The 26,454-nt window shown below is 34.5% G+C and overlaps 1 protein-coding gene across 1 annotated transcript in view; it reads right to left on the minus strand.

Moving 5' to 3' along the window:
• Positions 1-26,454, minus strand: part of ADAMTS19 (ADAM metallopeptidase with thrombospondin type 1 motif 19) — a 252,039-nt gene that overhangs the window by 123,338 nt on the left and 102,247 nt on the right. Inside the window, exon 8 of the mRNA XM_065934285.1 lies at positions 6,449-6,554. Coding sequence (XP_065790357.1) covers positions 6,449-6,554 — 106 coding nt within the window. The remainder of the gene's footprint in view (positions 1-6,448; positions 6,555-26,454) is intronic.

The following is a 26,454-nucleotide window of genomic DNA, read 5'->3' on the forward strand; positions in this document are numbered from 1 at the left end:
AACAACACAGGCTCTGGATTTGGACATCCACTCAGGCACTTATGAGCTGTATGAGTTTTGGCAGTCACCATTCCTAAAATAAGGCTAATATTACTGCCTTCCTTCTTTTGGAGAGGAGGGCAGAGGTCTTTGGTCTCAATGTGCTAAGTCAGTATAAAGTTTTCCTGTTCAATAAATCTCCAGATACAGCAAGGTCAGAAAAATACCCACAGGGTTATGTTACTATTAATTATAGTTCATATTATTATTTCCCTGATAGTTTATATATTTTATAATAAAATATAAGACCTGGGGCTAAGTTTCAGTAAAAGCTTACCTGATATAAACGGGGTTATTTTACTTTTAGTTGGAATTCACAGAGAGGGCTAAATTATTTGTGGCCCTAAAGAAAAAAGTACGTGATATGCATACATGGTACATAGATGGTATATATTCATATTTTTGATATATCATTTACATAACAAATTTAAAACACCACTAAATTATGAAAATTATATAACTTATATATAATCATATTATGTAAAGTGAAAGTGAAGTTGCTCAGTCATGTCTGACTCTTTGCAACCCCATGGACTGTAGCCTACCAGGCTCCTCTGTCCTTGGGATTTTCCAGGCAAGAGTACTGGAGTGGGTAGCTATTCCCTTCTCCAGGGGATCTTCCCAACCCAGGGATCGAGCCCAGGTCTCCTGCATTGCAAGCGGATTCTTTACCAACTAGCCACAAGTGAAGCCAAAATACATGAGGAGAGAGAGAATTCAAATAAAAACCACCTTTCAGGCTAAAAATAAAAATATCCCTCTCTCTGGCAACCATATGTGACTCCAATGCAAGAATGACAGAGTAGGTAGCTGTTATGTTACAAGGCTACTCAAAGTGTGGTCTGGGCACTGGCTGCCAGGTGTCCTACAATGTAAATCAGCTACATCACTGTAGCATACAATTGAGTGCAATTGACTTTTAAAAAAAAATTCAAGGCTTTTTCAACAAAGCCAGAAATGTGCTATATTCTGGCACAGCTCATCAGAGGCCACATTTTCAATATAAGATCAGTTACTGAGCAGCTTGGGAAGATCCCCTGGAAAAGGAATAGACTATCCACTCCAGTTTTCTTGGGCTTCCCTGGTGGCTCAGACGATAAAGTATCTGCCTGCAACACGGGAGACCTGGTTTCAATCCTTGGGTTGGGGAGATCCCCTGGAGGAGGGCATGGCAATCCACTCCAGTATTCCTGCCTGGAGAATCCTCATGGACAGAGGAGCCTGGTGGGCTGCAGTCCGTGGGGTCGCAAAGAGTCAGACATGACCGAGCGACTAAGCACAGCACACTGAGCAGTTAATGAGAAAATAAACTTTAATGTAGAAAATTGTATTACATACACTAATGTAGTTCTAGATGACTTTCTAAATTATATGGCAATAAAGCAGAGTGAGATCAAGGGTGAAGGGAAGAAAATAAAAAGAACTAGACAAAAATGTTTCTTAATTGCAGCATGAGGAAGCACTTCCAATTGCAAAAAAAAAAACTATAGGAAAAAAGTATGAGATTTGACTATTAAAAAAGAGTCTGCAGGTCAAAAACTTTAAAAGACATGATTAAACTAAGAGAACTAGGAAGCTCTTAACAATATAACTGATCAAAAAAGAATGCTCTTAACATCAAAAAAACTCTGAAAAATTATTGTCTATTAGCTTGTTTCCTCATCTATAAAAAGATGATAATAACAATACTTAGTTCCAGACTTCTGTGAGATTGTATTAGATATGGATAAACTGATACATCTGATAATAAAAGACTTTTTAATTTTTATTAGATAGCCTTTGTCAATCTAATGTAAATATGATTTTTTAAAACTTAAAAATATTGTGTAATTGTGCAGTTTAGAGTTAACACCACAAATCTGGGTTGCAACCTACACATTCTAAAAAAGGTCTAGGACTTGTCTTACTCTTTGGAGGAAACTCTAAGCCCTTGAAATATCCTGCCTAATAAAAAAGTATCTTCATTTACAGGGGCCCTGAGATATCCTCAGTAGTTAATACTAACAGCATGACTTGTGGTGAGGGACTTAGAACAGCTTGACCTCTGTAGGGAATGGGTAGTCAGCCTTGCCTACATGACTAAATTCCACCAAAAACCCTGGATACCAAAGCTCAGGTTAGCTTCTCCAGTTGGCAGTACAATGTATGTGTTCTCAGACATTATTCGTGAGAGAATCAGCATTTTCTACACAACTCCACTGGAAAAGGACAAGAAGCATGTGGCATGCCAGGTATCTCCTGGGCCCTGCCCTATGTGCCTTTTTCCATGGCTGATTTTAATCTACATCCTTTCACTGAAATAAACTATCATTATAAGTAAAGCAGCTGGGCTGGATTTTATGAGTCCTTTTAGCAAATCACTGAACCAGAGAGTCTCAGGGACTTTCGCCTCACATAGAAATATAACCAGTTGACATATGCATAATAATTTACAGCTTGAAATCAAAGTATAATCTATTGCTTTAAGAAGTTTTGTTCATAGAGATGATTTAAGACATAAAATATAGTGAACATGTGTATAGGTATATATTCAACAAACCCTGTCAAAATTATGAATAATTTCCTAAGGTATTTTTATTTATAAAAATAAAATGTAAGCCTTCATCAGAGTAAATTAATGAAAGTCTTATCCATATCTCATAATTATAAAAACATTAAATAATAATCAAACATTCTATTGCTGAAATTTTTGGTTATAAGAAACATAAACACTCCCTTGATCTATCATTTAGAAAGAAAAATAATTTTGGAAAAGTAACCATAAAATATTGGTATAAATCAGTTATTTCCTCTTTCTTTGAACTTACACTTTTGTATATCATTACCTATAATTATGACAAGTATTACTTACATTACACATAAAATTATAATTGGTAACTTCCCAAAGGAAAAATTTAATAGATTTTTGCAGACATTAAGATTCTTTGGCAATCATAAAAGGATTTTCTTTCCTTTTTTTTTTTTTTTTTTTGGTTCACTTCAATTACTAAAATTCTCACCCTACCAGCAAGAGTCAGTTTTATTACTTGGTGGCCCATATTGACTTTTCCAGCTATATGTGGAATTGCTCTGGGAATTTCTAGAACTCAAATTCAAGGGAACAAACATAAATACATCCATTTCAAATCAATTTAGAGACATTTCATATGTGAATATGAATGTATTCTTGAATTAAAAAGTTAAAATGGAATCATTCTGCCATTCTTAAATTCTGGGTTGAAAAATTAAATGATCCATTTCTGCCGATAGGAAGTATATTAGAAGAAGTCATAACTAAAAAAAAATAAGTAAATAAGAACTAACAGCTTCACTTAAGCAGCTTAATCTTAATTAGGCCTCTAAGTAAGAGAGTTCTGTTGGTGTGTTTGTGTGTGTATTTGTGTGTATGTACACGTGCACATGTAAGATCCATATAATTATGGAACATCTATGAAAACTTCCCCTATTTAAGAGGCTATGTGTACATGAACATTGTTTTTTTATTTCTTCTCCTACATGTTTGTTTCATTGTGTTTTCTATTTTACAGTGGATGATGATGTAATTTATACAGATGAACTTTCTGCTGTTTGTTCTTTTGTTCTTTATAAAGACATCATTATTCTCACTGCTATTGTCTCCCACTCTCAGGCATCAGGAAAATTTTTAGCCTATACTTTTGAGACAAACACTGCTTACTGGTAAGGAGAATTTTTAGTAACTAAGTAGTTCAACATATATCACATGTCCTGGTATTAATCCATCAAGCATTACACATACCTTTGGCACATCTCTATTGATATTGGGTGCAGCTCTATAAAAGTCAAATAAAATAATATTTTACTACCATTTTAACCATTCCAACCTCAGTTTCTGCTCAAAAACCAATGTTTCTACTACATAAAGCTGAAGTGGCATTTCCTTAAATCATATCATATAGTTTTTTAAGTAGTTATATGTTCTTGACCAACCTTTTGCATGTTAATAAAGCAACTTGTACTGTGGTTTGTTCATTTAATTACTGTTTCTCCTACATTTTAGAATATAGCACACATCAAAGAGATTAATTTTATATGTACACTTTTATAATGTAAAATTTCTTTTTAAAGTGCACCCTCTAGTATTCATGGTACTTGATAAAATCATTAATGTCTGTTTCATTAAAAGGTAATCAGCTACCAAATTGTTAATGCATTGCTGAAGTGAAAATTTTAAGTATTCAGAAATTTGCATTTAATTTATAGGAATTATATTTATAATTAATTTGCCCTAACTTAAAATTTTTTTAATAATAACTTTTTCTTGCCTCTAAACACTATTTCTCAGCATTTTTCATTCAAATGATACATGTGGTTTTTTTCCTATTATGATTAAACTGAAATATCTTTAAATTATAAAATCAGTACTGGAATTTAGAATCTAAATCCTATCATTCCTGGTATCAAATACTGAATGAGGTCACTGTATTGTACCCTTTCCCTAAAGGATGATGATTTCCAAGTATATTTATCTTTTCTTCTTTTTCAAGTAACAAACCCCTCATATATCCGAGAGCACTCAAATGACAACTGAAAGTCTGCATAAGAGAAAATGAAAGTGTTTCTACACATTTAAAAACAATGACATGAAAAAGCCAATCACTGCTGATAATGACCTATTTCTTGCACTAGGTTATGGGTACATTCAATATTTGATCATTTATAGGACTATATAATTATGACCTGATCATTTTTACATATTCCAGTTTACTTGACTAAAAAAGGGTTTTTTTAAAATAAAAACCATTAAGTCTTATATAAGTTTTCATCAAAGTTTTCCTTTACCAATCAAATTCCACTGCCAACTCAAGTTTACTCAACTGTCTACAGAGTCTAGCTCTATGATGAAAACAAAGTCAGCTGGATGAATGGTAGCAAAGTGCTGCCGCCTGCGATGAGCTGGGGAGGATGGGCCCAGCCTAAAGAGTACAGACGCTACTCAGCTCCAAGGAATGGCTGCCATATGGGACTGTGCGTCTAATGCTGCCAGGTCTGGAAATTTGAATTTTTATGTCAAATTTATACTTTTTAATGTTGGCAACTGATTCAATTTTCGAAACACTGCAGCCAAACCAAATATGTCTTTGACCAAAGAGGCCTCCATAAAGATCACCTCCCTGAATAGGGCTTCGGTAAATCTGAGTTCAATTAAAATACTTTTCATTCGTGCTGCTGATACTGCTAGCACGTAGAGAAGCCTACAGTCAAAATTAGGTCTGATTCCCTAACCTACACCATTCTACTATAGTGTATTTACTGTAAAGTAGTGAAAGTCTGAAAGTGTTACTTGTTCAATTGTGTCCGACTCTTTGCGACCCCATAGATGGTGGCCTGCCAGGCTCTTCTGTCCATGGAATTCTCTAGGCAAGAATACTGGAGTGGATTACCATTCACTTCTCCAGGGGATCTTCCCAACCCAGATTCTTTACCATCTGAGCCACCGGGGAAGCCCAATTTCCATAAATATGGTCTATTTCTTACATCATTTGAATCTCAAACTTCATAATACAGGTATTATCCTCATTTTATTGATGAGGAATTCAAGATCTAAAGACAGTAGACAACTCATATGAACAAATTCAGAACAGTATGACCCGAGTTAGATGATATGAGTTCAAATCTTTCCTCCAAGATAGTATTTTCATAATTCTGGGAGGGTAAATAACCCCTCTATACTTCAGGTTTCTTCTCTATAAGATGGGTACTCTAACAGTCTATTTCACAGGAAAGTTGTGGGGATATATAAAGCATGTACAAACGTGTTTGGCACATAGCAAGACAGTGTAAGTGTTGCTATCACACTTATTATTGCTATTTTTATTATCCGTAAAATGAAATCCTTGCTTTGTATGAGTTTTCAGTGAGCCAATCTATGTACAGTGCTTAGAATTATGTCTGAGATGCACTTAATGTTCATTACACATGAACTGTGTGTCCAGTTTAATTCTCTTTCAAATGCATCACTCCTAAACTGTGCAGATAAATTCTTTTGCTCTCTACTGGGTAATAACAAATAGGAACTATCAGAAGTTGAAAGCATTTTTATTTGCATATAGTGTTTTCCTTGGATGCTTGAATAATGCATACTTTTTTAGTGTCATGATTACTGCAAGATTTATATCATTTGAAAATGTGTATTGAAATGAATCATATGCCATGTAATGACTGTTCTGATGAGGATTTTAATAATGTAATAAGATTTTATTCAAAATATCAGGAATGGTTAAAATAATCAGAAAATACTCTTCAAATGTAAATGATCTCTCCTTCATTTCCCTAATTTTAAAAATCTTAGGCTCAAAACAAAAAAAAAGGAAAGATATGCAGGCAATTCAATAACTCAAATTACAAAGTTATATACTAATATATTAGCATAGCCAGGATTTTTACTTACTTGTGGCCCATTTCATGAGCAATTGTAAATGCAAGGTTTAAGCCATTGTCTTCAGCAATAATACATTTTCTCTTTTCACTACACATTCCACTCAAGTAAGCTATACCTAGAAAACACAAACATTAATCATCAAATGTCAGAATTAAAGTGCAAATATTTATGTTTGGTATTAATAGAAGAAAATAAAAATGACAGTTTTCCCCCTCAAATATATCTATTAAACTGTGATATCCAGCTCCTATAAATAATTTGAGGAGAAATATATATATGTCATATACATATATGTCACTCAATAAACTGTTAATAGTCTTTTAAATTTCATATTTTAGATTGAATCATTTTATCAATTATATAATTCTCCAAGGAATACCATAGAAATACATTTTATAGTTATCACTTTTCATCATCATGTAAGATAGTCACAACTTCGAAAATGTAAATAAAAAGCAATGATTATTTAATCATTTCTCAAATCTTGAAATCTCATTTCAAAGAAATACCCTAAAATAAATTACATTTAGAAGATTCTTGAACTCACATTTATATTCTGAGTTAGTAAAATTTTGAAATTTTATTTTGTGAAATATCATTTTAACTAATGTAACTTAAAAAGCTTCCACGGTACTTGGAAAACCTAAAGTCTTTCCTTTGATAATTCCTTAGCTAATAAAGATGATCTGACCCAGAGTACATGATACTGAAATATATTTAAGACAAAAATTTCAGCAAAACATTTGACCTTTTGGTTTAAATTATTACTTAAGATGATAGTATATGAAATCACTTACACTGATTCATCAAAGATTTATATACTATTTTACTAATTAAGACATATATTTCAATAAATATTATTTAATACAACGAACTATAATCATTCAAGAGTATATTTTATATTTTCTCAAGTAAGATATCTGTAATAAAAAATATATTTTTTGAATTATTTGTATGTTCCCTAATTTTCATCTCCTTTTAAAATACATGTAACCTCATTTTGTGAAAAAAATTAATGGACAGGTAAAATGATTTGCCAAAGATCACATGACTGCCAAGGATGAATCCATCCACCAGCTAATTTTATTTTGCTTTCGATTACAATTGAGAGCACACTAATGAAAGATGGTTAGCTGAATGCTGTGACTTTTCTCTCTCTTCAGAAACCTGAAGAATAATGGTAAGGAAAAATTAAATTTAAATAAAATGACAAATCATCTTGACCATGTTTTGGGGAGAGAAGATTCATGAAGAAAGATGGACTGATTTAGTGAAGTCAAACCCCAAATGATAGGAAAGGAGGAGTTTATGAGCACTGTAGAACCCTAGAGAGGCTCAAGACTAAAACACACAAGGTTTGAGGAGAGGCATTGCTGGAGGGTTGAAATTGGACATTAGTTCAAAGTATATCCTTAACTACTCTTTCAAACCTTCAAGCTAGTGTCAATACCTGGTATCCATTGGTTTTCAGAAGAATGAAGATATATTTGTTAGGCAAAATGTAGTACATACATGTTATAAAAAACAGAACTAGAGAACGAAATGGTCAAGAGATTACGTATAAAGATGTTATTTTCTCATTGTATTTAGAAATTAAAATAGATCTTACAGACATTCCAAATCCACAAAGAGAAGAATAACTTCTCTACCAATAGATGGGTGGATGGACATATGAATGGATCGATAGATGATAAGTCCTACTTAATTTGGCTTATTAAGGCAATTGAAATTACTCTATGATTAAAACAAGATAAAGTAGAAGGAAAGATGAAGGCAATAATAAGAAGGAAGAAGAGAAGGAAGAGGTGAGAAACATTCTTTTAACTAGTTCCATTCAATAATAAGTTAAATAAAAACTTTTAAAAATTCTTAAACATAGTGTGAACATTAACAGGGCTAAAGTGAAAGTTAGTCACTCAGTCGTGTCCAACTCTTTGCAAGCCCATGGACTGTAGCCTGCCAGGCTCCTCTGTTCATGGGATTCTCTAGGCAAGAATACTAAGGTGGGTGGCCATTGCCTTCTCCAATGAATCTTCCCAACCCAGAGATCGAACCTGGGTCTCCTGCATTGCAGGCAGATTCTTTACTGTCTGAGCCACCAGGGAAGCCCTGAGAGTGATAAGACATGGTCTTATTAAAACAACAAAAGATGGAAAATCAAGATTTAGGAGTAACTGAACTTGTGTCCTACCTGAAGGGAAGAAGAGAGGTGGAAAGAAGGGAGGGAGAGATGCAAGATGAAAGTAAAGTATTCCCTCTTAAAAGGATATCAAAATTCTCTTGAGCATTTTAAGACTTTTAAAAACACATAATTTGAGATTAAATGTTCTGCACAAATTCTAAATCAAGCTCATCTATAATTAGCATGCTGATGACCACTGTTTGGTACAAAATTTCCTTTAGGATGGCCATATATTTCATCATGTTTTTCACAACTACATATTTCATCACCATAGGTAGCTTAAAATTCAGCCAATGTGTGTTGTCATGTCATATATTCCTTTGTTATATGGACCAGTATATATCAAATTTAATCATTTTAATAAGTTTTATATTTCTTTACCCATACCCATTCAAATATATTGTTCCCAAATGAAAATGGTATTGTCACTTGTTTTTAAATTCCTGTATTTTCTCCATTATTCTTTTTCTTATATACTTTCCCATATTTTTCTGTAATATTACTACATTGGCCAGGATTTTCAATGTACTGTTGAAATATCTGTGGTATTGAGTTCTTAGTTTTCCTTGCTGACTTTAGGAGGAATGTTTACAGTTTCACAATGGAAGATGATTGCTAAGAATTTTGATAGATACAGCTTATTAAGTAAAGGAGCTTAATTTCTAACATTTTTGTATGTCTAAGTGAAAAAAAGAGGCAATGTTATCTGAGGCATGGGTCAAAGGTGAATGGGAGTTGGAAATAGTTTTTGGAAAAGAAACAGAAGCTTGGAATAGCAACTGAGAGAAACAGGAAAGACAGCTGATGAAGAAGTCAGGAAATAGTTAATGTAAATGGATCAGAAAGTATATGGTTCTGCTGTGGATGGAGAACAAGAGCCTGGGGTGGTATTAACATGCCCAGTTGAATGGTATACAACCTAACTGCTGACACAGAGAAGGTTAATGTTTGGATGAAATCTGGGCTGAGGTTTTGTCGATCAGGTATAAAGGAAGAACCCCAGGGTGTAAGAGATGACAGTAAAACTTAGAGTAAGAGAAAAGATAGAACTTGCAGAGGCTCTATGCTTGATAACTAAAGAGGAAGGGTTGGAGCCAGATCATTAAGAATGAATACAGTGGTCAGGAGAATGGAGTCATCGATGAAGTAGAAGAAGAAACACTTTCCAAAGAAGTATTGGAGACTGTGATATGAGATGGATTTAGGGATTTTTAGATTTCAGAGCTCAAATTCCTAGACAAGACTTAGGTATTGCCATGAGGGTAGAAAAGGGCAGAGGTAGAGGTTGAGGTCAAAGAATCTTTAAACAGTGCTCAGGGAACTGATACCATGAACATGAAATTGCACATGATCACAACTAACTCAGGAAGGTGGGAAACACAGCCAATATCCACAGGAAATGTGGGTAGGGATCAAGGAGATAGATGAGTCATAGTGACAGTGAAGGATATGATGGCAGAGATCAGAGTTTCAGCTTCGAATAGTGAGTTTTTATATGAGGATAGGAGAGATTCTGACTTAGAATCAGCAGTGGGAAGCAGGGGGAATGCAACAGGTGTAAAACTTTGGTATCTTCCTAGCACCAGCCCTGTGGTACAAGGATGAGAAAGAATAAACAGTGACCTCTCCGAGGACACTAACTTCTTCACTACGTATGGGAAATCAGTAACTATTGTATGGGCTATTAAAATATATGGTGATAAAAATGATCTTTACAATATACAAGACATTTTATACTATAAAATATTTTATGAAATAAAATTCAAATATTGATAGAGGAATGATTACAACTAAGTGCCAAAAAATCCAAATCACCACATTTTCATTGAACAAAAAGACCACATAAATATGCTAAATCATTAATAGCAATTATATTATGTGAAGTGATTATAGGTAATTTTTCTTCCTTTTTTCCCATTTTCCAAGTTCATGTGTTTAAAATAGATTTACAGTGAGAAAATTAAACACAGAAAATGATACTCATGTCTATGAAATCTGAACAGTAATTAATACAATGTCTTCTATATCAGAATTTAATTTAACAACCAAAAAAGATCCTCTCCATCTATTCTCCTTTTACTCAAGTGTAAAGTCAAAATCTTCAACTAAGTTTCTAATAAATTTGAATTTCATTGTTCTTACATTTGGCACACCACGGAGATTTTCTTTGACTTGAAAGTTATGGAGAATAATTGTAACCATGACTAATTTAAATGACTTGCATTATTCTGTTTAAAAGCCCTTGCTTTTCAGTTCCTTTCAAGAACCCACATGTTTCCTATTATAATAAGGGGTAGAGGTTAGGAGGGGAAAGGATTTAACACAGCTGTTATTTAAAGATAGATATAACACAGGCCCTTTTTAAAGCACTTTTTCAATATAAAAAATTTATGAAAAGACAGAGGAAACCAAAACAAATTCTAATTTCTCAACTAAAAATAATCTCAAATCATGCACCAGGAGTCAAGAGAATAGCACATCTGAAAACAAAACACTGGACATATGATACACCTCTTCAAGATAATCAGAAACCTTTAAAACCTCACAGGATGCATGTTATAATAACAGACTAATTAGAAAATCAGTGTTTTTTAAATTAATTTTAATTGAAAACTAATTACTTTACAATATTGTGGCGGTTTTTGCCATACATTGACATGAATCAGCCACGGGTGTACATGCATCCCCCCATCCCAAAACCCCTCCCACCTCCCTCCTCATCTCATCCCTCTGGGTTTTGAGTGACCTCAGTTTTTATGTGATCAAATGGGTGTATCCTACCAAAAGTAAGTCTTCCAGCTACAGAACTATTGCTTTTAACCAGCAGGAAAACCACCTCAGTTCAGAATCCTAGCTTTCCTGGCACAATCCTAGTAAGTTATTTATCTTATGCTTGCAACCTATGAGATGAATTATTTATCTATGTGTCCTACTATTTCTTGAATCCTAATGTAATGCAGTATGTGACAAGGACCAAAGGTACATACTGAGCTCTGCCTTCAGGAGTAAAAGCCACACAAACACCCATTTAAAAATGTTATCACTGAGACATAAAGACATGCATAGGACATTATGGGATAAGTTTTTAAGACACTGAATAGGGGAAAATCAAAGCAGGAAACAATTTGAGAGAGGGAAACAGGTTGGTGGTATCACCGAGTGGGAAAAGGTGAGTCAGGGAAAGAAGTGAAAGTTGCGTATGGAATTTCTGAACAAAGGATTGATTATGGAAAAGGGTAAGCAAATTCTTATGGGAATTGATGTTACTGATAGATGGGAAGCTTATGTTCTTTAAATATGCAAGCCATGTAGTACATCTCTGCATCAGCACTGTATCTGCTATATTCTTAGTAAGGGGTACTTTAAAGGAAGTGCATAGAAAGATTAATATAAAATATGATTTGATTGAGGGCTTTGAATAAAAAAATATAATTTAGAAGAAACAAATGTATTTCATGCACAAATTAGAAAAAATTTCTAACTTAATAAAATGTAAAAATGTAAAACCCACTTACACGATAACATTCAAATTGGGCTTTGGACATATTTTAAAACAATAACTTGACTTACTACTTTGCAAATTATCTGCCTCTCTTCCATTAAAAGACAAGATGATCTAGGAATATAAAATTATAAGTATTTAAGTTGAGTTTAAAATCACTATAGTTACAAAGGTATTTAAGAATAGGCTTCCAGATCCTCTTGAATGTTTAAGTAATCTATAACATTCTTAACAGTATAGTTTCTACAAATACTATGAAAAAAGTGACTTCTAATAATAATCAAAAACAGTATTAGTTTAATAAAAAAGTATAACAGGCTCTGTGGTCAAATAAGGCAAAATATTGTTTAGACATTAAAATGTTGTTTGTATGTTCTTATATCATGGGAGAATGAGATTCTTTTGTGAAAAACACATAGAAATGCCAAATAATATGCAATATATAAATTTTTTAATGTATAGCTAAGGTTGATGTAAAAATAATTCCAAGTACAGGAATAAAGCTTAAAATATTCAAGGCTTGAGTGATAAGATCATGAGTTAATGCTGTCAGAACCTGGGTATCATATAAGACACAAGTCTATTAAATAATAGGTGTGGTTCCAAAATATCTGCATGACAGGTATTAGTGAGTAAAGAACTAAGATCCATAAACAAATCAGAAAGCCTGGAATTGATGCTGTTAATGACTTTGAAACATACTTGAATATAACTTTAAAAATCCCTATGTAGGGAAGCAACAAGGAACTCTGGCTCAAAATAAATTCTGGGTATGCCAGAAAAGACTCCATAAACAAATCAAAGTGCAAGCCATCATCATGCATAAGTGTAAAGCCAAAAGAATACTAAGCCATGAATGTAATGTACAAATTGATCACACAATTTGGGGATCATGCAAGGATTACAGAATTCCATTGTCAGTTAAGTAAAAACAAATGAAATATCACTATGATATCATCTCAGCAAACAGAAAATTCCCACAGGAAAGTCAACTTAACATAAGATCACAAATAAAAATCACCAACCAAGTGAAGAAAGGGTGCACTGTGGGAGAGAAGTCACTTTCATATGAAAACTAGAGAATAAATGGTGATGAAATAAAGACATTTTTAACACAAAGATATGGAGCCTGAAATCCACATTCACTGGGCCACCACAAACCAAATGCATCTTTTTGTAAATTAGAGATATAAACCCCTTCTAATGGTACATTATATCAAAATACTGGAATAGATAATGCTGTGATAAATACAGGAATGCATCTATCTTTCTGAATTAGTGCTTTCATCCTTCAGATGGATTGCAGAAACGGAACAGCTAGATCAGCTGGTAATGCTATTCTTATATCTTTTGAGGAATATCCATACTGTTTTCCATCAAGAATCAAGATACGAAAATAAACTAAGTGCCCATCAATAGATGAATGGATAAAGACATGTTACATATACACAATACTACTCAATTATTAAAAAAAAAAAGATGCATCTTGTTATTTGTGACAATTTGCTTGGACCTTGAGGAATTAGGCCAAGTGAAATAAATATCATAGATGAAGAAAGATAAATACCATATGACTTTACTCATATGTGTATATAAACAAACAAAAACAAAATAAATGAACAAACAAGACCAGATAAAAACCAAAAGATACAGACAACAGAGCAGTGGGTTACCAAAACGGAAGGGGTAATGGGGAGGGCAAAATAAGGGTTCAAATGCATGGTTGACAGATGAAACTAAACTTTTGGTTATGAGCAAAATATAGTGTACACAGGGGTTGAAATACTATATAATGTATGCATGAAACATAATGTTATAAACCAATGATACTTTAATACATTAAAAAATTAATCAGCAAAAATTATTGGTGTAAAGAAATGTTAAAGAATTTTCTTCAAAAAGAAGGAAAAAAATCTCAGAATGAAACATGAAAATGCAGAGAAAATAAAGAATAAACATATAAACTGTAAATAAATATCAAATATACAAAACACTGATTTTAATGTTCTCCAATTTTAAAACACAGGTAACTAAATATAGCAGGGGGAATGAATGGAGTTTAAGTGTTCAAAAGTTTAGCAATATCAGGAGAATAGTAAAAGGAGACATGCATAACACATAGAGTAATTTAAAAAGAACAGGAAAATAATATATAACCCACAACTGTAAAGAAAATATTGGATTTGCTTATATAAAAAGGCAAAAAAGAAAGGGTAAAGAAACAAGAAAAAAAATGAAAAATAAAACAGATAGCATTTCATACCAAAAATTTAATTAAATAAAAAAGGCTAAATACAGTAAACTCAAACTAAGATGATAGAACTGCATAATAAAAATAAATCCTAGCTGTAGTCTACTTCCTAGAGATACACTTTAAAAATAAGGATGTAGATAAGTTAAAAGTATAAGAAAAGAAAATGGTATAATATGTAAAAATTAACCAAAACAGGAGAGATTATATAAATACTACAATTGTGCAAATTATAGCAAAGTGAATTTAAGTCACAAGCATATGAGAGACAGAGGATTGTTTTTTTAATAAAAGGATTTCTACAACAAAGATATCACAACTTATAGACTCAAAATACATAAAGCAAAATGATTAGAATTAAGAAGAGAAATAGACAAATCTACAATTAAATTGAGAAACTTTCCTGTGTCTCTTTACAGCTGATGGAACAACTATAAAAAATTCACTAAGAACATAACAAATCCAAACAAGAAATCAGCAAGTCTCTCTTAACTGACCTAATAACATTGCATACAACAAAATTCACATTCTTTTTATGTGTACATGGTATATTTATAAAACTGATCATTTACTGAGTATTGGAAAACACTCAATACACTTCAAATGTGGAAATAATCCAAAGTATGTTCACTGGTCATGATGTAAATAATATAAAAAACTAAAAAGATAACCAGAGAAAACACAAACAGTCTAGACATAAGATGATACACTTCTAAACAGTCCACAAGTCAAAGAATTTATAATGGAGATTAGAAAGCACTTTAAACATAGTTAAAATAAAAATAAACCACATCAAAAATATGTGAACTGAAATGACAATGCTTAGGAAAATTCATAGTGTATGTTAGAAAAAAAAAAAACAAGAGACTGAAAAATCAATGGTTAAAATTCCTCCCAGGAGATGGGAAAAGAAGAGAGCATCAAAGCTTAAGAAAGCAGAACGAAGGAAATAATAAGGAGGAAAATCATGGAAAAATAAAACAAATGTAAAAGAAAATTGGCAAAACTGGAAACTTTCCTAGTAAACTAATTAAAAATAAAAGAGAGACAAACACAAATACACCAGCATCAAAAATGAATAAGGAAATGTCTCTACAATTCCTAAAGACAATAAGGTAATATATAAAACAGTACGCTAATAAACTTTACAATTTACCAAGGTTGTCACAAGAACAAACACAAAATCAAAAAATTTCTATAATAACCTCCTGTTTTCATTGTACTCAAACTCTATTGGCTTTTTTGAGGTGAGGGGTAGGAGTCATTTCTCAAATGAGACAAGCATGTTTTTACCTCAAGGCTTCTTCACTGGCTTTTCACCTGTCTGTAAAATTCTCTACATAGATCTCTTTCTATATCATCTACCAATTTTTAAAAAATATTTTAAAAATATCTTGTGGAGCCATCCTGGGGGAGACCCTTCCTGCCATGTCCTCTACCTGCCTCTTGTAGTAAACCTGTAATCTCCCAGGCCTCCCCTGAGTTACAAAAGCTGAGCTCAAGAATTAATGAGTAATGATTAGGAATTTAAAAATTAATGATTGAAAAGTTGTGTACATGTAGTGACAAAAGCAACAGCTGGATCAGGACAGCTATAACAATTTAAACAACAAGTCAGCCATATGGCAGTCACAGAATCTTCAGTTCCTCCCTGATGTATACAGAAACTGTATGTGATGCACATTCCTGAGTTGTTTTACAGATACTACAGCCCCTACCAAAGGGAAGAAGTTAACTATATGATGACCATGAGCAAGTAGTCCCCAGTCCAAGTGGAGCCTGAGGACTGATAAAGGTAAGCCCTCTGACACCACCCTATTACCTCACCACCAATCAATCAGAGAACTGTGCACAAGCTGATTGTATCTCCTGCAACTCCTCTCCCTCATCTTTCCTTTAAAAATGCTTCCCTGCAACTTATCAGTGAGTTTGAAGCTTTTGCACGTTAATTGCTCTCAACTCCTTGTCTGGCACCTACTCCACGTCTGCACTTTCTTCACCACAACCTGGTGTTGGTAGATTGGTTTTACTGTGTACAAGTGAGCAAACCCAAATTCCATTCTGTAACAACACTTTTTCAGTAAGGAATTCCTGGATCACCACATTTAAAATTATAAATACTCTTCTTTCCACCCTGGCGTTCCCTGGCTATCTCTTCCCTAGATCTACTTTTTTTTCCTGTGCTTCATTTTATTTCATTTTTTTTTTAATTTTTTTTATTTTTCAGTGGGTTTTGTCATACATTGATGTGAATCAGCCATAGAGTTACACGAATTCCCCATCCCGGTCTCCCATCCCACCTCCCTCTCCACCATTTTATTTCATTTTTAATGCCTCATTTCCTTTTTATCTTTTAATATACCAATTAATCTAATCATTTACCATGACTATTGACCATCTCTCCTTCAGTACGTGTCACATGCGCAAGAAAGCACTGAGAAATCAATTTGTTTATTCCCAATGTGTAGACTATGTTTTGTATAGTACAGAGACAATAATTTTGAAGTACACCAACACAGAATTCTCTTTTGTATTTCTACACAGGTGATGTCCTCCTAGTCATCTAAAGACTCTGCTCTCATGGCAGGTTGGAAGGGATTAGGATTATTGGTACTCTATTGGAACTGTGGATGACATGGATTGGGAAATCCCAGATCAATACAGCATGGCTCAAATAGAGAATTAAGGAAAATGTGATGTGACCGGATAGAGAGAGAGACTTAACTGTCACTTCTGAGCCTACTCTGATTCTCACTGTCAAGGGGTGGGTGGTTTAATGCAGGGGGCTTCCCAGGTGGCGCTAGTGGTAAAGAATCTGCTTGCCAATGAAGGTGACGCAGGAGACGAGGGTTCGATCCTTGAGTTGGGAAGATATCCTGGAGAAGGAAATGGCAACCCACTCCAGTATTCTTGCCTGGAAAATCTCAGGGACAGAGGAGCATGGCGGGCTACAATCCATGGGGTCGCAAATAGCTGGACATGACTGAGCACACATGCACACACACGCACACACAGATGACATACCAGAAGTTGAGCAGTGTCTCCAGCAGAAGCTGGAAGGGTGGGGAGTGGGATGGGTGGGAAGGTGAGGAGCGGGTGAAGAGACCTGAATAGGAAGGTTACAGAGCCCTGAGCTGAATATTCCTGAGCTGAATCCACCAGCTACATTCCTGGGAGCCAAGTGCGGTGGTGTGGTGTGCTGCCATGTAAACTAAGACTTTCTTCACTACAACAAAGACCTAAAGATCTCCAAGGGCAGAGAAAGAATGGTGGTTTCTGATCTACAGCATATCACGCAGCCTACTTGGAAAGAATCAAATGAGAATTTGGGGGATTATCTGGCAAAATGAATATGAGCTAAAAGCAAACAAGAGCAAAAATAAGGTAGTAATTTAAACTAGAAAAAATATTAATTGACAAGTTTAAGTTTTCAGGGACTTGGAATCAATTAGGAACTTGTGAAAGATACAACCTTAATATATTGTAGAAAGCTAGATGTAACATTTTCTTTGCTTAATTTAGTATAACTTTGACCTTGTTCTGTGTACTGAGACAAAATTAACTACAAATGGGAATATGCATGTTAAAAAAGTTTGTGTGTATTATATTTTTAGTGGACTTCTGAAGGAAAAATAGGACAGTAAGTAATCCCTAATTTTATTTTGTTACCTTAAGGTGCAATGGAGATATCTAAGGCAGTGCACTAGTGCACCAGACAGTGTATATATACCACTTTGAAATCTCTGGCAAGCTTTTATATGAAATATTAATATGGTGCAGAAATAAGAAAGTGAAAGATGGTTTAAGTAAATGTTTAGAAAAAGTGAAAGAAAGGGAGTCCAGACAGAGAGTGGTATGTAGGGTGAGCAGAGGTGGTCAATTCCTAAATACTTCTGTCCTTCTGAGAGTTGGAAAGAACTTCACAGTACACATTCAAAATAGATTTTGTTTGTGCTTTTTTTGTTTTTATCCTGACGTGACTTATCCTCTGAACAACAACAGCAACCCTTCCTTAAGGTTTATTAAGCCACACCATTAACCTGACCCACCTCCTCTCCACATTAGGGTATTGAAAAGGATTATTTTTGTATGGAAGGCAGAACAATTAAAGAAAATTTATGCCTGCAGGGTAGTTTTGTGCTCCTGCTATTGTATTCTAGATTTATTCTACTTCACATCCATTTTGCATCTCTAGAAAATTTAAGAGGGAGTTATCCAACAGCTTTAGAAGTTAAACTCTTAAATCCTTTAGGGAGTTTTAATGAAGCCAAACTCCAATGTACATTATTGTAGTTTTATATATCATTAATATATCATTAATAATATATACCATCTGAAATTCTTAATTTAGATTTCAGTGAAACTGTGAAAATATAAATCTAGTGGCACATTCAAAAAGCCACATGTGGTAGATTACACATCTAACTCTTGTAAATCAGTAACGAGAACTTTACTGTGCAGTCAACCACAAACATGGCTGAAAACTGGTATTCTCATTGCCATGTTAATTTTAAAAAAGATAAATCAGAGTTCTTAGGCTTTATACATAACTTTGCTCATAAACAAATAAAACTAAGTTAGTGATTTCATCTGTCTTGGAAATTAAAAAACTGTCATGACTTTAAAAAATAGGTAAGATGAAACACAGTTATAGATTCTTGTAAAGTAAGTTTAAGGATACAGCTGGAAAAATTTAGAAGTGTTCTGATTGCATATAAATCAGGAATTCTGGCTAACGCATTTTTATAATGTTATAACGTAATCATATCCTGAAGGCATTAAACAGGGACAATTAAAACTAAAAATATCATGCTACTAAAAAGCTGTATAAATTGCTTTTTTAGTATACTAGTAAAATCATTGACAGCATGCATTCATAACTACAAACCAAATCAAATTTCAAAACAGTTTGACACAACATTCTTTTTTCACCTTGCCAAATTTTAATCATTTTTCTACTCAGTATGGCCAGTATTTTTATTCAAGTAAAGAAATAATTCTATAAACTGGAAAAATTTAAAGAATATAATTTTAATTACAACACAATTACAAGTATCTGATGCTCTTAAATCTTGTTTAAAATACTGCTTTGATATAATCTGTCAAATAAAACATGTGTACTTAAGGACAAGTGATTCCAACTCTAGATGCATTAAGATTGCAGATTTTTAGGTCTATACACTGAGGCAGTTGATAATAAATGAGATGTAAAAGCTTTTCTCAAGAATGATTTGATGTTTTTGAAAATCTTGATTCGAATTAAATAATAAATTTTTCATGACCTGTTTTCCGCATTAAGTATAAAAAAGGCAAAATGCAAAAAATGAAATCTTAAGAACTGAGGCTCTATGTCAAATATTCTAGGGTTTGAATCCAGCCTCAAATTTTAGCTCTGTGATAGGGAAAGTTCTGTTTTCGAAACCCCAGTTTTCCCAACAGTAAAATTAGGAAAGCAATCATTTTTCTTAGGAATGCTAATTAATTTAGATAAAATATTTCAAACATGCGATGGCCTATCTGAAACATGCTAACCATTAACCATTAAACTTAGCTTTCTTACATGTAAAATGAGGTAAACAATCTCTTATGACAGAAAACTCTTAAAAGGTTAACGGAGGTGACATATTAAAAGAAACTACAGCACAGAATAGATGCTTAACATGTTATTATGGTTCACTGAACATGTTGTTTAAGTATACAGTGAGTGTAAGCTGTACTTTCACATGCTTATAGTAAGAAGAACTCTTAAAAACAACAAGGAGGACCTCAGAGAGTTATCTAAGTTAAAATGGTTTTTGTTTCACAAAGTTATGCTCATCGTATTTTAATATTCATACAGTGTTTAACAGCACCATTAAAATATTTTCTAATACAAATAATATTCTAATTAAAATAAAGCTTAAACAATAAAGCATTTTGAGAAGAGAAATATTTTAAGAATAACCACTTTTCATAATAATTCCTTAAGAATTATGTATCCCAGTCTTATCCCTACAACATGTCTTGCCAAAATAGAAATATAAAGTATCTGATTTATGTTCTGGCCAGTATCTAATAAGAAATACACTAGCAGCCAAGAAATAAAACAAGATAAGCTCAGCCTTTCTTTTATTATAAACCAAGGAAAGATACCATTTTCCTAACATGAATTCATTTCTGTGCAGAAATACACAGCCTGAGCACCTGGGATGCTCAATCATTACACTATGCACTGAGGACAAAAATAAGTATTGAGCAAGATCTTCGTCCACAAAGCGATCAGAAGGAGAGGGAGCGAACGGAATGAGTTATAAGAAAAGTAGTACTAAAGTCTGCCAGGTACATGTGTACAGTGAGAGATGATCCAGAAGGCGAAAAGAGGAAATTAATCAGGGTTCTGATGGATGCATAGAGTTTCCACAGTGATAAAAAGAGTAAAGAACAAGAACAAAAAAGAAATAGCCTTCTACTTGTAAATTCTAAAACAATACCTTTGAACATACTCATCTAAAATCTGCAGAATTTATCAGCTTTTAAAAGAGGTCTTTCTAGTTATAATTTTTTATTCATCTGAGAATGTTCTTTCATTCTTGCATTCTGTCATATCAGAAATTCACCAGAATTTCATCTTCGTCTATTTTGTCAATCCTTTCTTTCACTATTTCAAAAAGGTGTGCCATCAGCTGACTTTCATGGTTTGCCATGAAAAATCTTCTGTCATTAGAATCACTGTTCCCCCAGAAATAAGAGGTGTTTCTCTGTGTCATTATTTTTCTTTGTCTTTAGCTGTCAGTGTTTGTGGTAATTATGATTGTGGTATCTCTGGTTTCAAGAATTTCTTGTTTGGAGTTTACTTAGCTTCCTGAATCTAATGACTTAAATCTTTTGCCAAATTTGAGAAGTCTTCAGTTGTAATTCTTCTCTCCTTTTGTTGACTTCTGGGACCCCTGACAACTGTTATTTTCAAAAATTAATTTCTTTATTTCATTGCAGTCTAATTACTTTATAATATTGTGGTGGCTTTTGCCATACATTGACATGAATCAGCCGTGGGTGTACATCTGTCTCCCATCCTGAACCCCCCTCCCACATCTCTCCCTATCCCATCCCTCAGGGTTGTCCCAGTGCACTGGTCCTGAGCCCCCTGTCTCATGCATCAAACCTGGACTGGTGATCGATTCCACATTTGGTAATATACATGTTTCAATGCTATTTTCTCAAATCATCCACCCTCGCCTTCTCCCACAGAGTCCAAATGTCTGTTCTTTACGTCTGTGTCTCTTTTGCTATCTTGCGTATACGGTCATCGTTACGATCTTTCTAAATTCCATATATATGCATTAATATACTGTATTGGTGTTTTTCTTTCTGACTTACTTCACTCTGTATAATAGGCTCCAGTTTCATCCACCTCATTAGAACTGATTCAAATGCATTCTTTCTAATAGCTGAGTAATATTCCATTGTGTATATGTACCACAGCTTTCTTATTCATTCATCTGCTAATGGACACCTAGGTTCCTTCCATGTCCTAGCTATTGTAGACAGTGCTGCGATGAACACTGGGGTACACGTGTCTCTTTCAGTTCTGGTTTCCTCAGTGTGTATGCCCAGCAGTGGGATTACTGGGTCATATGGCAGTTCTATTTGCAGCTTTTTAAGGAATCGCCACACTGTTCTCCATAGCGGCTGTACTAGTTTGCATTCCCACCAACAGTGTAAGAGGGTTCCCTTTTCTCCACACCCTCTCCAGCATTGTTTGCAGAATTTTTGATAGCAGCCATCCTGACTGGCATGAGATGGTACCTCATTGTGATTTTGATTTGCATTTCTCTGACAATGAGTGATGTTGAGCATCTTTTCATGTATTTGTTAGCCATTTGTATGTCTTCTTTGGAGAAATGTCTGTTTAGTTCTTTGGTCCATTTTTTGACTGGTCGTTTATTTTTCTGGTATTGAGCTGCATGAGCTGCTAGTATATTTCTGAGATTAATTCTTTGCCAGTTGCTTTGTTTGCTATTATTTTCTCCCATTCTCAAGGCTGTCTTTTCACCTTGCTTATAGTTTCCTTTGTTATGCAAAAACTTTTAAGATTAATTAGGTCCCATTAGTTTATTTTTGCTTTTATTTCCATTACTCTGGGAGGTGGGTCATAGAAGATTCTTCTGTGATTTATTTCAGAGTGTTTTGCCTATATTTTCCTCTAGGAGTTTTATAGTTTCCAGTCTTACATTTAGGTCTTTAATCCATTTTGAGTTTATTTTTGTGTAGAGTGTTAGAAAGTGTTCTAGTTTTATTCTTTTACAAGTGGCTGACCAGTTTTCCCAGCACTACTGTTAAAGAGATTGTCTTTTCTCCATTGTATATTCTTGCCTCCTTTGTCAAAGATAAGGTGTCCATGCTGCTGCTGCTGCTAAGTCACTTCAGTTGTGTCCGACTCTGTATGACCCCATAGATGGCAGTCTATCCCTGGCTCCGCCGTCCCTGGGATTCTCCAGGCAAGAACACTGGAGTAACCGGGTTGCCATTTCCTTCTCCAATGCATGAAAATGAAAACTGAAAGTGAAGTCACTCAGTCGTGTCTGACTCTTCACGACCCCATGGACTGCAGCCTACCAGGCTCCTCCATCCATGGGATTTTCCAGGCAAGAGTACTGGAGTGGGGTGCCATTGCCTTCTCTGAAGGTGTCCATAGGTGCGTAGATTTATCTCTGGGCTTTCTATTTTGTTCCATTGATCTATATTTGTGTCATTGTGCCAGTACCATACTGTCTTGATGACTGTAGCTTTGTAGTATAGTCTGAAATCAGGCAGGTTGATTCCTCCGGTTCCAATCTTCTTTCTCAAGATTGCGTTGGCTATTCGAGGCTTTTTTATTTCCATACAAATTGTGAAATTATTTGTTCTAGTTCTCTGAAAAATACCATTGGTAGCTTGATAGGGATTGCACTGAATCTATAGATTGCTTTGGGTAGTATAGTCATTTTCACAATATTGATTCTTCCAATCCATGAGCATGGTATATTTCTCCTTCTTTTTGGGTCATCTTTGACTTCTTTCATACAGTTTTCTATATATAGGTCTTTTGTTTCTTTAGGTAGATTGATCCTGTACTAGAAAACCCTAAAGACACCACCAGAAAATTACTAGAGCTAATCAATAAATATAGTAATGTTTCAGGATATAAATTAACACAGAAAAATCCCTTGCATTCCTATACACTAACAATGAGAAAACAGAAAGAGAAATTAAGGAAACAATTCCAGTCAACATTGAGAAGAAAAGAATAAAATACTTAGGCAGAGTAATGTCTCTGCTTTTGAATATGCTATCTAGTTTGGTTGTAACTTTTCTTCCAAGGAGTAAGCGTCTTTTAATTTCATGGCTGCAGTTACCATCTGCAGTGATTTTGAAGTCCAAAAAAATAAAGTCTGCCACTGTTTCCACTGTTTCTCCATCTATTTGGCATGAAGTGATGGGACGGATGCCATGATCTTCATTTTCTGAATGTTGAGCTTTAGCCAACTTTTTCACTCTCCTCTTTCATTTTCATCAAGAGACTCTTTAGTTCTAATTCACTTTCTGTCATAAGGGTGGTGTCATCTGCATAGCTGAGGTTATTGATATTTCTCCCAGCAATCTTCATTCCAGTGTGTGCTTCATCCAGCCCAGCGTTTCTCATGATGCACTCTGCATATGAGTTAAATAAGCAGAAAGACAATATAGAGCCTTCACATACTTCTTATCCTATTTGGAACCAGTCTGTTGTTCCATGTCCAGTTCTAATTGTTCCTTCCTGACCTCCATACAGATTTCTCAAGAGGTGGGTCAGGTGGTCTGGTATTCCCATCTCTTAAAGAATTTTCCAGATTGCTGTGATCCACACAGTCAAAGGCTTTGGCATAGTCAACAAAGCAGATTTTTCTTTGGAACTTTCTTGCTTTTTTGATGATCCAGTGAATGTTGACAATGTGATCTCTGGTTCCCCTGACTTTACGAAAACCAGCTTGAACATCTGGACGTTTACAGTTCACATATTGTTGAAGCCTGGCTTGGAGAATTTTGAGCATTACTTTACTAGCATGTGAGATGATTGCAATTGTGCAGTAGTTTGAACATTCTTTGGCATTGCCTTTCTTTGGGATTAGAATGAAAACTGACCTTTTCCAGTCCTGTGGCCACTGCTGAGTTTTCCAAAGTTGCTGGCATATTGACTGCAGCACTGTCACAGCATCATCTTTTAGCATTTGAAATAGCTCAACTGGAATTCTATCACTGCCACTACCTTTGTTCATAGTGATGCTTCCTAAGGCCCACTTGACTTCACATTCCAGGATGTCTGGCTCTAGGTGAGTAATCACACCATCATGGTTATCTGGGTCATGAAGATCTTTTTTGTACAGTTCTTCTGTATATTCTTGCCACCTCTTCTTAATATCTTCTGCTTCTGTTAGATCCCTACCATTTCTGTCCTTTATTGAGCCCATTTTTGCATGAAATATCCCCTTGGTATCTGTAATTTTCTCCAAGAGATCTCTAATAGTTTCTCATTCTATTGTTTTCCTCTAATTCTTTGCACTGATCACTGAGGAAGGTTTTCTTATCTCTCCTTGCTGTTCTTTTGAACTCTGCATCTAAATGGGTATATCTTTCCTTTTCTCCTTTGCCTTTTGCTTCTCTTCTTTTTTCAGCTACTTGTAAGGCCTACTCAGACACCCATTTTGCCTTTTTGCATTTCTTTTCCTTCGAGATCGTCTTGATCACCACCTTCTATACAATGTCATGAACCTCCACCCATTGTTAATGAGGCACTCTGTCTATCATATCTAGTCCCTTAAATCTGTTTCTCACTTCCACTGTATAATCGTTAGGGAGTTGATTTAGGTAATACCTGAATGGTCTACTGGTTTTCCCACTTTCTTCAATTTAAGTATGAATTTTGCAATAAAGAGTTCATGATCCGAGCCACAGTCAGCTCCCAGGCTTGTTTTTGCTGACTGTATAGAGCTTCTCTATCTATGTTGGAGAACATCTATGTTCTCCAACTATGTTGATTTCATGCTAAAAAAAAATTTCAGTCTTCTTTCTAGGACTTAAGTAAGACTGAGGTGTTCTAATATATTGTTCAAAATGTCTAGGACACAATCCAAAATTACACCCTCTGTAAAGAAACAGGAAAATCTCAATTTGCATGGGAAAAGACATTCAACAGATTTCCACTTTGAGATGGCACAGAGTTTGGAATTATCTGACAAAGACCAGGATATCAATTATAATGGTGTTCCAACAAGGAAGTACAAACATTCCTGAAATGAATGGAAGGGTGAAAAATTTCAGCAAGGAAGTACACTATATAAAGAAAACCTAAATGTAAATATTATAATTAAGAAAAAAAAATAACCAAAATATAAATTTCTCTGGGTATACTGAATAGTTCAATAGAGATGACAGAGAATAAGAGTCAGTGAACTTAATGATAGGTCAGAAGAAGTTACTCAGTATAAGTAGAGAGAAAAAAGACTGGAAGGAAATGTAAACAGAGTCCCAGGGATCTGTGGGAAAAAAAATCAGGGTGGTAAAGTTTTTGCACAATGAAGGAAACTATAAGCAAAGTGAAAAGACAGCCTTGAGAATGGGAGAAAATAATAGCAAACAAAGCAACTGGCAAAGAATTAATCTCAGAAATATACTAGCAGCTCATGCAGCTCAATACCAGAAAAATAAACGACCAGTCAAAAAATGGACCAAAGAACTAAACAGACATTTCTCCAAAGAAGACATACAAATGGCTAACAAATACATGAAAAGATGCTCAACATCACTCATTATCAGAGAAATGCAAATCAAAATCACAATGAGGTACCATCTCATGCCAGTCAGGATGGCTGCTATCAAAAATTCTGCAAACAATGCTGGAGAGGGTGTGGAGAAAAGGGAACCCTCTTACACTGTTGGTGGGAATGCAAACTAGTACAGCCGCTATGGAGAACAGTGTGGCGATTCCTTAAAAAGCTGCAAATAGAACTGCCATATGACCCAGTAATCCCACTGCTGGGCATACACACTGAGGAAACCAGAACTGAAAGAGACACGTGTACCCC

This window comes from Muntiacus reevesi, chromosome 1 (assembly GCF_963930625.1).
Source record: "Muntiacus reevesi chromosome 1, mMunRee1.1, whole genome shotgun sequence".
In the NCBI taxonomy this organism is placed as follows: Eukaryota; Metazoa; Chordata; class Mammalia; order Artiodactyla; family Cervidae; genus Muntiacus; species Muntiacus reevesi.